Source organism: Malus domestica, chromosome 13 (genome assembly GCF_042453785.1).
Source record: "Malus domestica chromosome 13, GDT2T_hap1".
Classification (NCBI taxonomy): Eukaryota; Viridiplantae; Streptophyta; class Magnoliopsida; order Rosales; family Rosaceae; genus Malus; species Malus domestica.
In genome coordinates, this window is record NC_091673.1 from 13,122,245 (window position 1) to 13,136,128 (window position 13,884).

At 36.6% G+C, this 13,884-nt stretch overlaps 2 protein-coding genes across 2 annotated transcripts; one reads left to right on the plus strand and one right to left on the minus strand.

Annotated features, from left to right (window-relative positions):
* Positions 1–2,440: 2,440 nt before the first annotated feature.
* Positions 2,441–5,573, minus strand: LOC108172089 (uncharacterized). The gene is made up of 6 exons (XM_029091981.2): positions 5,303–5,573; positions 4,376–4,545; positions 4,016–4,059; positions 3,481–3,512; positions 3,109–3,409; positions 2,441–2,972 (listed from the first exon to the last, which is right to left on the minus strand). Exons 1-6 carry the CDS (start codon positions 5,433–5,435, stop codon positions 2,636–2,638), a joined length of 1,017 nt encoding a protein of 338 aa, XP_028947814.1. The 5' UTR covers positions 5,436–5,573; the 3' UTR covers positions 2,441–2,635.
* A 1,557-nt stretch (positions 5,574–7,130) lies between these two features.
* Positions 7,131–9,300, plus strand: LOC103452900 (translationally-controlled tumor protein homolog). Its single transcript, XM_008392430.4, has 5 exons — positions 7,131–7,390; positions 8,063–8,136; positions 8,485–8,613; positions 8,693–8,850; positions 8,989–9,300. The coding sequence occupies exons 1-5, from the start codon at positions 7,363–7,365 to the stop codon at positions 9,104–9,106; spliced, it is 507 nt and encodes a 168-aa protein (XP_008390652.2). The 5' UTR covers positions 7,131–7,362; the 3' UTR covers positions 9,107–9,300.
* Positions 9,301–13,884: the final 4,584 nt, after the last annotated feature.

Here is a 13,884-nt window from a genome sequence, read left to right on the forward strand (position 1 = left end):
AACCACAAAGGAACCTAAAAAAGTAGGAACAACCACATTTTAAGCTAGAAAAACGATAATTTTTTCTTTTTAAGTTTTTACCTATACATGCATAAAGCGTATGTCTAATTTCATGTTATATCTACAAAGAGTAAAGCAATTACAATTCATCTAATCTGAAGAGTTAGAAACGGTAGCCAACCATGCAAAGAAGTTCTCCATAAAAAAAGGAATGCAAAGAGAAGGATTTCTCAACGACAGACATCTTTTGCTCAAGATTTCTCTTGTCAAACATTTGTTTAGTAGAAATTGTTTACCAAGCATCATGATCATGATGGTTTTTTTCTCAGGCATTTCATTAAACTATACACATAAAACAAAATATAAAATGTCAAACAAACCAAATATTGGACTTGCCGCTTCCAGTTGCCATGGAAATCAAGTAGTCACTTCCCTTCTCTATGTTTATCTGGATATCTTTCTTTCTGTATAGAGGACCCATAGTTGCTATCTGAAACATTAAAAAATGAAAAGTAAATAAAAAAGAAAAGGGAGACAACTAAAACACGAAAATATAGAGCAGGGGACGAAGAGAAAAGGTCTTCCCCGGAAAATTTGACCATACCAATTTGATCTCAATGGTAAGTGGGTAGTGTGCCAAAGACAGACAAAAAAATGAAACACAAAGGAATTGAATTAAATTCCAATAAACTCCCATACAATTATATGGCATAGATGACAAATCAGTAAAAAGTGGAGAAAGGAAACCTGCTTCACCCACAGAATCACCAGAGACAAATACCCAATCCTTGTTCATAAATCTGCAAGATAAGAAAACATAACTATATGCTAATCTTAGAACCAAACTATGTGATCCATTGAAAAAAAAAAAACAGAAACAATGAAAAGAGTGCGGTGATCCAACAACTGCATGGAATCATAGAAGAGGAAACCTGTAATTCTCTTCAAATTTATGAGCGAGCAGTGGCTTTTGTATCATCTTCTCTTCCTGCAAAACTGTTTCAGTTTTTTCTTTTTAGTTTCTTACTTTGTGTCCTTCTATATATCTCTCATCCAGCAAAACTGCTTCTTTTTGCACGATTAAGGCATTTCTTTTCCTCCTCAACCCTACTCTGCATGTTCACGTTTATCTCTCCTTGTGCCTTCTCCATGTATTGGTTTTAAATTCCGTTTTATTTTTTCTTTATTTTTTTATTTATTTATTTTTTCCAATACAGTTTTTTGTTGAGTTATGATTTTTTACCAGTTTGTCCCTGCTATTTTGTTTCTATTATTTTCAATTAGTTGTAGATTTTTTTGTTTGAGGGGCTTTATTGTCCAATTATTTTTTATGAAGCCTTGAGACACCAAACCCTCATTTTGACTTTCTAATATTAAAGATACATCTAATACAAGGGAGTCTTAATGAAGCACTTATGTTACTGTTTACTTTTAACGTTAAGGACATTTTTACTTTAAAAAGTTACTCATGATACTATTTACTTACAACACTTTTTTGTCCTTTTGGTTAAAACTCAAAATTTTCAAGTTTCTTTAATTAGTTTTCCTTTAATACAACTATATTTTACGGTCGAACATTATATTTAATATCAATATGATGATTGTATTATACTTGTAAACATTAATTTAAAATTAATATCAATTTATTATGAGTGATACATTATGTAGTTTTGCCAATATTTCCAATATTTACCGTAAACTAAATATATAATTCTATAAAAAAAGGTTTTAATTGCCGTAGTTTTTTATTTTGAACAATATTTCAATCTAATTTAGAATACGAGAGCGAAATTCAAACTGTGTTGCATAGGAGAGGGTACATTGTTCCTAGTCAAGGTTTTAAAAGGTGCTAGGTGCTAATAGGACGGCGGGTGCGGATCTTGCACCTAAGCGTTTAGGCGGTGGCCTAGGCGGTTTTTATAATTATAATTAAATTTATTATATAACATATAAATAAAGTCTATTTATACTTAAAAAAATACATAATATTGTATTCGGGTTAATTACAAAATAAAATAATATATAAATTATAAAGTATCAGAACATATTGAAAACATGGAGAACAAGCATATAACGAGTGTTCATCCAAATATCTACAAGTCTCTTATAATTTAGCGAAAAAATAAAATACAAAATGAAACTAATTTATTTTTTTGTTTTAGTGAGAGTCGCGACCCGCCAATGCCTACATAGAGTGCCTAGGCAGTCCTAAGTTCAATTTCTTAATTTTCAAATGCATAAGAATTAATCAAGGTATAACAACAACTCTACAGATAAAATGACATTTTTACTCTCTTAAATGGTCATAAGTCAGTCTTTTGAGCTTGTGGGATAAATAGGGTGAATTAAGGGTCCCCTACGTTTGTTTAGCCCTCCTTCAATATCGTTTGTATCCAAAAAAAAACAAAAAACAAAAGAATTGCATAAAACAAGCACGAAATAACAACTTTGAAGGCATTCCCCTTCGGAGCAAACCCTACTTTATTGGTTTTTGCTTCGGTTGCTTGCATAAAACAAGCATGAAATAACAACTTTATAATAAATAGAAAGTTTATGCTTCCCATAGAAACAAACGATGCAGTTGCTTAGTTATTGAAGGGGTAGCAACAAAGCCATTTTCTGCTCTGGCACCGGCTTACTGATTCACGTCGGGGAAAAAAGAAGTTAAAGAACCGGCGGCTTCTGGAAACAGTCGTTGAGGTTGGACCCCATTTCCTTCCTGGACATGGCGATGATCGTTGGTTGCTGATGACAGGCTAGAGTTCATGTTCACAGAAAATGGAATGGAGTCTGCAGTCTGTCCAAGTGAAGGTGTTGTCTGCCCTTTCCAAAGCCAGTGCATCAAGTCATTTGATCTTCCCATGGAAGCGTGCGCCACTTGTGAAGGGAAATTGGTTGGCAGCTGCTGCCGGAAGTTGGAATGAAGGGGATCATTGCTTCTTTGATAACCGAAACCAAATGGGGATTCATAACTGGTTTGAACACGCACGAGACATGGAAAAGGTGCATGCAATTAAGATTCAAGATGGTATTAAGAAAAATGAAGGACAATGAACACAATGCGGTTTTCAAAATGACTTGGGAGATTTGAGTATATCGAAAGCTTACCCGCCCTCAACAACTAGAGGAACAAATGGTGCATTTGGCATGCCAATATAATCAATCCCGGAACTCAAGGTTGCCGATGGATACAAAGACCAATTAGCACCACCAGTATAGTCACCGGTTGAAAGCAAATTGGTACAGCTATCACAAATTAAAGGTTCGGGTCTCCAGTCAATCCTGGAAGGATTCGAAGGAAATACCTCGCTGGGTACCGGAAGGCCAGTCCATTGATTGTAGGTATAAGGATTACCAGAAAAGACCGAATAAGGGTCAAGCAAACCCGCTTCAAAATGTGGTTCTGAGCCTGTTGTGAAACTAGTTTTATATCAACTGATAATTTGAACTTAAGGTGAAAGCAAAAGAAGATGAACTTACTGTGACGGGTAGGCGATAACCATCCCATTTCCCTACAAGTTTTGAAACATACATATATAAGGCAAAGATCAAAAGAGGCACTAATCATGTTGTGAAGTTCAATAAACTGCTTGGAAATAGATGTGAGTTTCATGATTTCTGCACACGTTAACTTTTTTCATTGATTCTGTTTGCACTTGGAGCACACCGAAATTATCTCTCGTTATGTTCCTACGGTCCTCTTGGGCCATAATCTCTAGAGAAGAATCAGAATATCAGCAACCTAATTATTTCTGTTTGATATAAAATCTATCAAAAGGAAAGAATTGAAGCACAACTAGCAAATGCCAATTGAAGTAACGGGACACAAGTTAATTTAACATATCAATCTGACCTATTAAATAGACAGCCTACTCAACACGAATTTACAGTTTTCACATGTTAATAAAACAGAACGATTTGTATATTCTGATGACAATTAAGATGACATGAGAGCAACATCTAACACAAAAGCAGAAGGAGAGTAAGGAGCTTGCAGAGTCGAAACAGTGTTTACCATTCACCGTGATGGAAACGGCGTAGCATAGTTCCCTGTAGCCCCTGAAACATCCACAAACGTATTTACGAACTAAGAAATATTTTTACAAAGAACATTAAACATCCAGGTATGGTGTGCGATGGACAATGCTACTCACGAAATGGATGAAATTTACAGTCTAACAATATAAATTGGTTTTATCTATTTACAGATTTATAAACTACGCACATTAGTTATCGCATCTTGTTATGTAGGGGGGTGCACATCGTATTGTTTCTTGGCTCATACTCGCGATTCACTCAAATTTTACAACTTCTGTGAAGCTTGTTTGATTTGAAAAGAAAAAAAAATATTGATAAATGCTGTGATTACTTTTACCATGTCAAGGAACTCTATAGGACTGTCCTCATAATCCATCTCGTCCTCAGATAGGTCGGGCTCACGGTCAGGGCTACGAGATACATAGTACCTCCATTTGCCATTCTCAATTTCGCGACAATTAGGGCATTCCATGATACCCTTTACATTGAATGCAGAACCAATGCAATCTGAAGAAACAAGAGAGATAAGCATAAACCAGCACACTACATTTAGACCAAAAGCCATTTGAAATAGCTCCAACCAAGTTTAATGAGAAAACCAACAACTATGAATTAACTCAATTTAAACACCCTTGAGTTCTAAGATTTACATCAATGCTGTTGAAACAACCAATTTTCGAACAACTTAGGCACACAGAATCGCAAAAACAAATTTCGGACAACCTGATTTTTCGAAATCCTCCAATGTTTTCCTGATCCACATTTAAACAACACAGATAGCCTTGTTTTTCATGAACACACATTCAGGACATTGACTATTGAACTCATAGTGTCGGTAGTTCCAGCATCAACACACATTCAGGAAATAACAAAACAGTAATTGTGAACAAATATTAACTCCATAGTTATATTTACATACACAAGTATATGTGTGTGTGTATATATAGTAAATCCCAAAAACTGTAGAATTTTTAATATGTTGTGCTGAGCTGACCGCTAAAAGAGGAGTGTCAAAATCGATATCCTATAAATATACAAAGGATATACATACACAACATTAGGAAAAAAATTCAGTTAAAGCAAAAAAAAAAATTGTTCAAAAAAGGAAATAAAATTAGAGAAAATGATTTTTGCACGTTTTTTTCTCATTCTACACATCGCGGTTTTTTTTGTTCATTGATTCCTCTTCAAACTCAGCTCGATTAAAAGGCCAGAAATAAACCCGGGTGTGCATGCGAAAAAAATGGTATGAAAATCAGCTCACCGAGGTGAAACAAGTGAGAGCACTGAAGCTTGACGATAGTGCGGCCACAGTTGTCAGAGACGCCCTCCATGCAGATGGAACATTTCACGGCTGTGGCGTCGTCGGATGACAAAACGGACGACGGAGAATCCATTTGCGCTGTTCAAGCACACGAGAAACGGCAGGGAGAAAGAGTGTAAAGAGGAGCAGAGAAGCAGAGAGGAGCAAAAAGACGCAGATATTTATACGGCCAGAGGACCAAAGTTGAACAAATTTGTGTTTCTCCCGCGTCTGTATATGGTAACTTGTTTTATCAGAGTGGCAAGTGTATCAATGCGAATTAAAAGAGGGTTTGGTTTTCCTGTGGTCGAGTCTATGTGGGTCGTTGAGGCGGTGGAATAGCCGGCTGACACGTGGAGGGGTTTTCGATATGTCGGATGGTGATTGGTTGGTTGATGTTTGGATTTGTAAGCTTCGTGTGGTTTTAGACGTGTTTGAACATTGAGTTGTATTGATGATGAGTGGGCCAAGGATAATCTAACGGTCGTGATTCAATCTTCGATGCGTTCGAGAAAATAAATTGAATTTTTATTTAAAAAAATTCAATTTTCGTACATGTGAGCGTTACGGTAGTCTAGTGCGTTCCACGTAATTGTTATCAAAGTCATTATATTAAATGCGGGAGGATATTATTTGCTTAACAGTTGACGTTTGTCTGTCAATACGTGAACACTGTGTTGGCTTTATTTGCATCATCATGAAATTTGTGTGACAATTAAAGTCGTACAATGCAATTTCCTTGTTTGTCTTGCGCAATTGAAAAGGGATAAGGAATTTGGTTGTAAAAAATTTAAAATTATAATCGCGATCAGTTTTTGTTGTTGATACTCAATTTCTACAAGGCCCGATTGAGTGACTTGAATAACCTCAAAAGGAAAAGGAAGAACATGTGACGATTTTGACAGGACCAAACCTAAAATTACATGCATACATTTGCGTGGAAAGTTAAGCAAATCTTAATACTTGAGCGACTGACTACTTAAGGCTGAATAAACTCCAACAAAGAAGTAATTAAGGATAAAAGAAAATTTTAAGAAAAACTAATGAAAATAGCTTGAAAACTTCGAGTTTTTATGAAAATGACAAAATAAAGGGTAAAGTGAATAGTACCAGGATTGACTTTTTAGTGTAAAATGTGATTTTTTGTTAAAATAAACAGTATTGGGTGCTTGTTGTTAAAGTTCCAAAAAATATAAGGATAAACATGATATATTTAGGAAATGGTTGACAAACCATGTATCCCTATTAATTAATAAAACAATCACTGTCAACCAAAACCCTATAAAATTACCAGTTTATCCATCTAATTAAAACGTAACATGAATAAGAAATATATGGCAGAAATGTAATTTCACACAACCAAATTTTGCTTTTTTTTTTCTTTCCAAAACCTCATATACATGTAATCCTAACATATCTTTAATTTAAAAAAAAAAAAATCTTCCCACTCCCACATTCTCTATCACTCTCTTCCTCTCTCCTTCTATTTCAAAAACAAAAATAAAAAAATTTCTCAAATACTTTGTTTGTGCCCATATGCTATTATAGATAAAAGATGTGCAAACCATTCCACAAAAAAAAAAAAGATTATTGTTCAAATTAGTAGATAATGTCCTTTAACAAAAAAAAAATGTAGATAATGTCCTAATCAAATTTGAATTAATTGGGCCTTGTTTTATTACAATTCAACAGGCCTTTTTAGGCCCAAATTAAAAGTCCAGAAACTCCTAACAAAGCTAAAACTAGTCCGACCCAATCATCCAAAAAACCTCGTTCTACTCGGACTTGGAAACGAATATCCCCGATGGCTTAGAAGAAATTTTACAGAAAAGCGAGTACATTCCCGTAATTTCCCAGTTGCCCACCATCCTGCCATCTCCGTGTTCTTCCCAAACCCTCGCCTTGCCTATATATATCGGTTGCCAGGAAATTCTCACTCCCTCTTACTCTTTTCGCTGCGTCGCTCTCTGCCCTCCTCTCAAATCCCAATCTTTGTTGTTGGAGCGATCCGAGCCGCAATTATGTTGGTTTACCAAGACCTCCTCACCGGTACAATTTTTTCCCTAATCTTGTCCTGCTCATATTCAAATTAGGGTTTGTTTTTCTTTTTTTCGGTTCCAAAATTAGGGTTTCGATTCGTTAGTTCTAATCTGTTTGAAAAAAAAAATATGAAGTTGGATCTCTGTTTAATCTCCAAATTTTATGTTATGGTACGGATCTGGCGCCAAATTGTTGCTTTCCCGCCGTGTAAATTGTTTTACAAATCCTTCGATTACAAAAAATCTAATTTATATTGCTCGGTGATTTATGATTATCGAACTCTTTCTGTATTTATTTTATGTAACTGGGTACTGGGTACGCATGTTAATTATACTGTGCGAAGCTTTTGAATTTTATGTTAAACTTGCTAATTTATAATTTTGATATGTTGTTAGGATAGTCGTGTAATTAGAAAATATTGGAATTGGATATATCTGTGGATATGGTGGATATTGTGACGCAATTTTTAAACTAATTGTGTAAACTACTTGAACAGTTGAACTTAGAAAAGATTATAGATTTGTTTATGATGTCTGCTGGATCTGTTATTTTTTTTGTTTTCTTCTTTTTTTTTTTTAATTTTTTTAAATTTTAAATATGATGTTCTTGTTTTCTTTAACTAATATATTTAGTTGATTTTCTTTTATCAAGTTGTTGACCAAATTCATGCTTCTATTATAGGCGATGAGCTTCTCTCGGACTCGTTTCCATACAGGGAAATCCACAATGGAGTGCTCTGGGAAGTTGATGGCAAGGTGAGTTGGTCGATTCTTTGGTTTTTTTATTTTCGTTCCACACTTGTTGAACTGTATAGGGAAAATGCTTTGTTGTTGTTGTTGTTGTACTTGTTGAACTGTCTTTGTAATTTTATTATAAGTTTAACCGCTCGTTAGAAATATTTAGCTGTGTTTGCAATGTAATTTGAAGGTCAAATGTATAAGTTTAAGCTTTTTCCTGCGGGGTGTAGTCAAGGTGGTTGTTATTGAACTTTGTGGTTATAGGTTTATTTTGATATGGATCACCTGTATAAGGTTAATATGTTGATTGTTATGAATTGCGTAGTTGATTAACTGTAAGTTGTTTGAATGATTTTTGGTTCGCAGTGGGTTGTTCAAGGAGCTGTTGATGTAGACATTGGTGCAAATCCATCTGCTGAAGGTGGAGGTGAGGATGAGGGTGTTGATGATCAAGCCGTCAAGGTTGTTGACATTGTTGACACATTTAGACTTCAGGTATGTGGTGCTTACTGTACTGTTGCTCTCCAAGGTTCTTTGTGAGTAGAAATTGATTGTTATTGTCTGATGCTTGCAGGAGCAACCTCCATACGACAAGAAGCAGTTTGTCACATGGGTGAAGAGGTATATCAAACTGTTGACACCCAAGTTGGAGGGGGAGAGCCAAGAGGTGTTCAAGAAGAACATTGAGGCAGCAACCAAGTTTCTGCTTGGGAAGCTCAGCGACCTCCAATTGTAAGTTTTGTTGATACTGCGCCCATGGTGATTGATTGTTCCGTAATCATAAACTAATGTCGTGATCCTATCAGTTGGGGGTTCACTCGTTTCTATGTTACTCAATGATATTAACATTGAATCGGATGTTGTTTGCAGCTTTGTTGGGGAGAGCATGCATGATGATGGCGGTTTGGTCTTTGCGTACTACAAGGAGGGCGCGACCGACCCAACATTTATCTACTTTGGTCATGGTTTGAAGGAGGTCAAGTGCTAAGCAATTGGCCGAGAGAGTTCCAAGCAGAATGCATGTTGTAATCCTAGTCTATATTATTGCTTTCTTTACTTTTTATGTTTAGAATTGGAGGATGAGGAGTCTATTTTTGCTTTGTTTCGTTAGAATATTGCGCGTTTGTTGACTTGGATTTATGCCTATCTTGGTTTTAATGGCTTTTCAACTTGGATTTCTAATTTATGTGGTTCTAAATTTTGATTGCGAAATAACATTGTGTTCTACATTTTACCGCCTTCAAGTCGCTTTCGTATGCCGTCAAACAGTTGAAGGTGTGAATAGTTGGAACTGGTAATAGTTCTAGTTCATCTTTCAATTTCACCAACAAATCTAAATATGTCCCCTTTTCTTCACGCATTTTCCGGAGTTCTGGAGAGAGCCGCAATCAATAGGATTTTCTTAATCTTCCCTTCCCGAAAGAAAGAATGTGAGATTTCTTTCTTTTTTCTGCAGGAACCACAAGATTGGATCTAGCTGTAAGAAGAATGTTTGGCTAATGAATGAGTACTGAGCTTGTTTGTCCTTGTCAAACCTGGGATTTTACTGTAATTTGAATGCCTCCGGTAGTTTGGAATATTCCGAGGATACGGTCCTCGGTTACAAATATACCATCTAACGGTCCTTGTTTGCGAATAGGTTTTTTTAGCCAAAATAGTCAGATTTGCATAACACATTACTTTGGTCTTTGAGATTGAAAATCAATATAAATGGTTCTGAGATTGTCCATCATCTATTATTTTGGTCATTTCGTTAAAAACTCCATTAAGTGTCCCGGAGCTCTTGGCCGAAAATTTGGGCAATTTTCAAAGCTTCGTAACTCAATAGTTTCTTAATCAAATTCGGCCCATAATATATCAAAATGAAGATAGGAAAGTGTAGAACAAGATTATACCTATTTGGAAGCCCAATGGTTGCCGGAGATGGCAGGAAAATAGCCTAAAAGGTGACTGGTGGTCTGTGGAAAAACTGGAAAACTCGTCGGAAATTGAACAAACTTTAAATGTTCATAACTTCCTCAATGCTCAACGAAATTGAGTGATTCAAAAATGAAAATCGAGTGATTCAAAAACGAAAATCATACTTCTTGACGAGACGAAGAGAATGGTACCTTTTTTGACGACTAATTCGCTGTGGTTTGGCCGGAAAATGGCTCGAAAGTGGCTAACTAGAGACCAAGACAGCCACTTTCGAGCCATTTTCCAGCCAAATCACAGAGATTTAGCCTTTGAGAAATGTATCATTCTCTTCGTCTCGTCAAGAAGTATGATTTTCGTTTTTGAATCACTCGATTTCATTGATTATTGAAGAAGTTATGAACGTTTAAAGTTTACCTAGTTTCTGGCGAGTTTCCCAGTTTTCCCGCGGACGAGTCACCTTTCAGACTATTTTTTGGCCATCTCCGGCAACTATTGGGCTTCCAAATAGGTATAATATTGTTCTACACTTTCCTATCTTCATTTTGATATATTATGAGTCGAATTTAGTTTAAAAACAATTGAGTTACGAATATTTGAAAATTGCCCAAACTTTCGGTCAAAAGTTTCGGAACATTTAACGGAATGACCAAAATAATGGATGACAATCTGTGGACAATCTCAGGGACCAAAGTGATGTGTTATGCAAATCTCAGGGACCATTTTGGCTAAAAAGCCTTACAAATATAGCATCTGACTTTGGACTGAGAAACTCTAGCATTATGGTTAATAATATTCATCTCCATCAAGAATTTATAGATTTTATGTTCGACTCTCTTGGAAAATTCCCACTATCGTTGCCTAGTGATCTTCTTATTTACTTGTGAGTAAACAAATCTTAAGTTTGAATGTCATAAATGATAAGTTTGTAATCAATTTATTCTCTCCACCCTCTTAATGTAAATACTAAATATATTTTGTATTTAATTTAATTTAATTGCGTAATGTTACCTCATAGTGATGTGCTTAGATTTATTTGTTAAATCCGTTTGAGAACCGTAGTAGCATGAAATTATGAAAAATATGTCATGTTTTGGATCACAGAAGTTGATATAGATTGGGAAAGAAAATCGCATATACAAAATTCAATAGTAGCCAAATAGTTTAGTGCTTGACAAGTCTCTTCACCATCATCGAAGAGCAATTTGCATGGTGAGCACAATAGTTGCTTACATTTCTCATAATTATCCTCCAAATACATATTTGAATTTTGTCACATATTAATTAACATATTTTTTATTCGAGATTATAGGAATGCGAAGATCAATCGCACACAAGAACGTGAGTTTATTACGACCATTTTAGTTTTGTGGACTCTACAAAACATGAATGACTAAATTAGCTCATTGACAAGTGTATACGATTGTTCATAACACGTGGAATAGCTGGCTAACACGTGGAGTGGTTTCAATATGTCGGATGGTGATTGGTTGGTTGATGTTTGGATTTGTAGGCTTGGTGTGGTTTTAGACATGTTTGAACATTTTAAAGTTGCATTGATGATGAGTCGGCCAAGGATAATATGACGGTCGTGATTCAATTTTTGATGCACTTTAGAAAATACATTGAATTTTTATTTAAAAAATTACGCATGCATGTGAGCGTTACGGTAGTATAGTGCGTTTCACGCAATTGTTATCAAAGTCATGATATTAAATGCGGGAAGATATTATTCGCTTAACCGTTGACGTCTGTCTGTCAATATGTGAACATTGTGTTGGCTTTATTTGCATCGTCGTGAAATTTATGTGACAATTAAAGTTGTTGATGCACAAAACAGGAGGTCTTGGAACAACGTAAATTCGACCGTGAATCTGCATGAAATGTAAATAACACAGGATGTATTGTGGTTCACCCCAAGGTTTGGGCTACGTCCACACTGATTATATATTTATTTGAGGGGTGAGGGAGAGAACCTCTGAATATGAGAGGGGATGTGAGAGGGGTGAAAAGGCTTCAGAAATGGTCTCCCCTAATTGTGAGGGTGAGGGGTCCTTTTATAGAATAAGGACTCCTCACTCATCACATATTTGCCCTTTCCTTTATCACATAATTACATTTAAGTCCCCCGAGTATTTGTACGAGATCTAAATACGAGGCCTTAAATATGGTATAAACAGTAATCCCCCAAGTCTTCAGTCAAGAGAGTCTTTTGGTTTGAGACTTGAAATTCAGTCCATGTGTGGGCCGAAGTAACTAGATGTTATCTTGAACTGATGCTCGATATGAGGCGGTACTCAATCTGAAATGATGCTCAACTAATCTGAAATGATGCTCAACTAGAAGTAGTACATGCTGCGAGGCTGCTCGACTCGTGGCTTATGTTGCTTTGGTTGGCTTGGCTTGTGGCGTTGAAGGTGATGGAGTCCCTTTTATAGAATATGGGCTCGCTCCTCAATACATAAGTGATGGGTTAGGAGTGATGCTCGCGGCGAGGCGGTTGCTCAGCTGGCGGCGTTGCTTTCTAACGAAGGTGAGGGAGTCCCTTTTATAGAATAAGGGCTCGCTCCTCAATACATAAGTGATGGGCTAGGAGTGATGCTTGCGGCGATGCGGTTGCTCAGCTGGCGGCGTTGCTCTCTAATGAAGGTGAGGGAGTCCCTTTTATAAAATAAGGGTTTGCTCCTCAGTACATGAATAATGGGTGCTCTCTAATGAAAGTGAGAGAGTCTCTTTTATAGAATAAGGGCTCACTCCTCAGTACATGAATAATGGCCTAAGTCCCCTAAGTAATTTTCATGAGGCCCAATATATGGTACATGATGTAGTCCCCCAAGTCTTCAGTCAATAGAGTCTGTTGGCTGGAGACTTCAAATTGAATCTATGTATGGGCTGAAATGGCGGTTGTTCGGAAGCGGTATTTGTATACCCTGTACTGAAGTTTTGTAGGTGAAGCTTTGCAAGTGAAGCTTTGAAGCTAGAGCTCTGTGAATGAAGCTTTCGAAGCTGGAGCTTTTGAAGCTAGAGCTCTGTAAATGAAGCTTTTGAAGCTAGAGCTCTGTAAATGAAGCTTTTGAAGTTAGATTGACATGAGTAATGCTCATGAATGTTTATGTTGATTGACATGAGTGATGCTCATAGATGTTGTCATGAGTGATGCTCATGAATGTTAACATGAGTGATGCTCATGAATGTTGACACGAATGATGGTTATGAATGTTTATGTATGATTGTCATGCGTGATGCTCATGAATGTTTATGTATGAATGACATGAGTAATGCTCATGTATAATTTGGAGTATTGGGCGTACTTTTGATCACCTGGTTGGTGGCATGAAGAAGAGTACAGGTTGTACATTTCATCACTTGGTTGGTGGTAATAGCGGCAGGTTGCAGAATAATTTTGAAGTACTGGGCATACTTCAGATCACCTGGTTGGCGATAATAGCGGCATGTTGCCGAATAATTGTGAAGTACTGGGCGTACTTTTGGTCACCTGGTTGGTGATAATAGAGGGTCTGGCTCTTTTTGGCATATGAGCCTTCGCCCTCCACACGACATTGCAGCCTATTATTTTGGGCTTACCGTGTTTTTTTTAATACCCTATGATGGGGTTTATACAGATATCTCTAAAACATAAGAAAAATAAATTACATCATTAAAAAATAATGGTTTCGACAGTTGCAGATCGTTGGTGCGTACTGCGCCTACTGCGTACTGGGTTGCTTCTGTTGGTAGCGTTCGTTGGCTTGGATGGTTTTTGAGAGACTGGGAGTAACAGCTGCTGTCAGATCTGAATTCGAATGACCTGGCTTGTTGGCCCATCATCACCATGGTTATGGACTGCAC

Bases quoted from the DNA above. Each gene is read 5' to 3' on its own strand.
- LOC108172089 (XM_029091981.2), bottom strand. From the start codon at position 5,435: ATGGATTCTCCGTCGTCCGTTTTGTCATCCGACGACGCCACAGCCGTG. The intron at 4,060-4,375 runs GTAAAAGTAATC...TGGATGTTTCAG, and splicing joins CTATAGAGTTCCTTGACATG to GGGCTACAGGGAACTATGCT. The intron at 3,410-3,480 runs GTAAGTTCATCT...GTTTCACAACAG, and splicing joins GTTATCGCCTACCCGTCACA to GCTCAGAACCACATTTTGAA.
- LOC103452900 (XM_008392430.4), top strand. From the start codon at position 7,363: ATGTTGGTTTACCAAGACCTCCTCACCG. The intron at 7,391-8,062 runs GTACAATTTTTT...CTTCTATTATAG, and splicing joins TTACCAAGACCTCCTCACCG to GCGATGAGCTTCTCTCGGAC. The intron at 8,851-8,988 runs GTAAGTTTTGTT...TGTTGTTTGCAG, and splicing joins AAGCTCAGCGACCTCCAATT to CTTTGTTGGGGAGAGCATGC.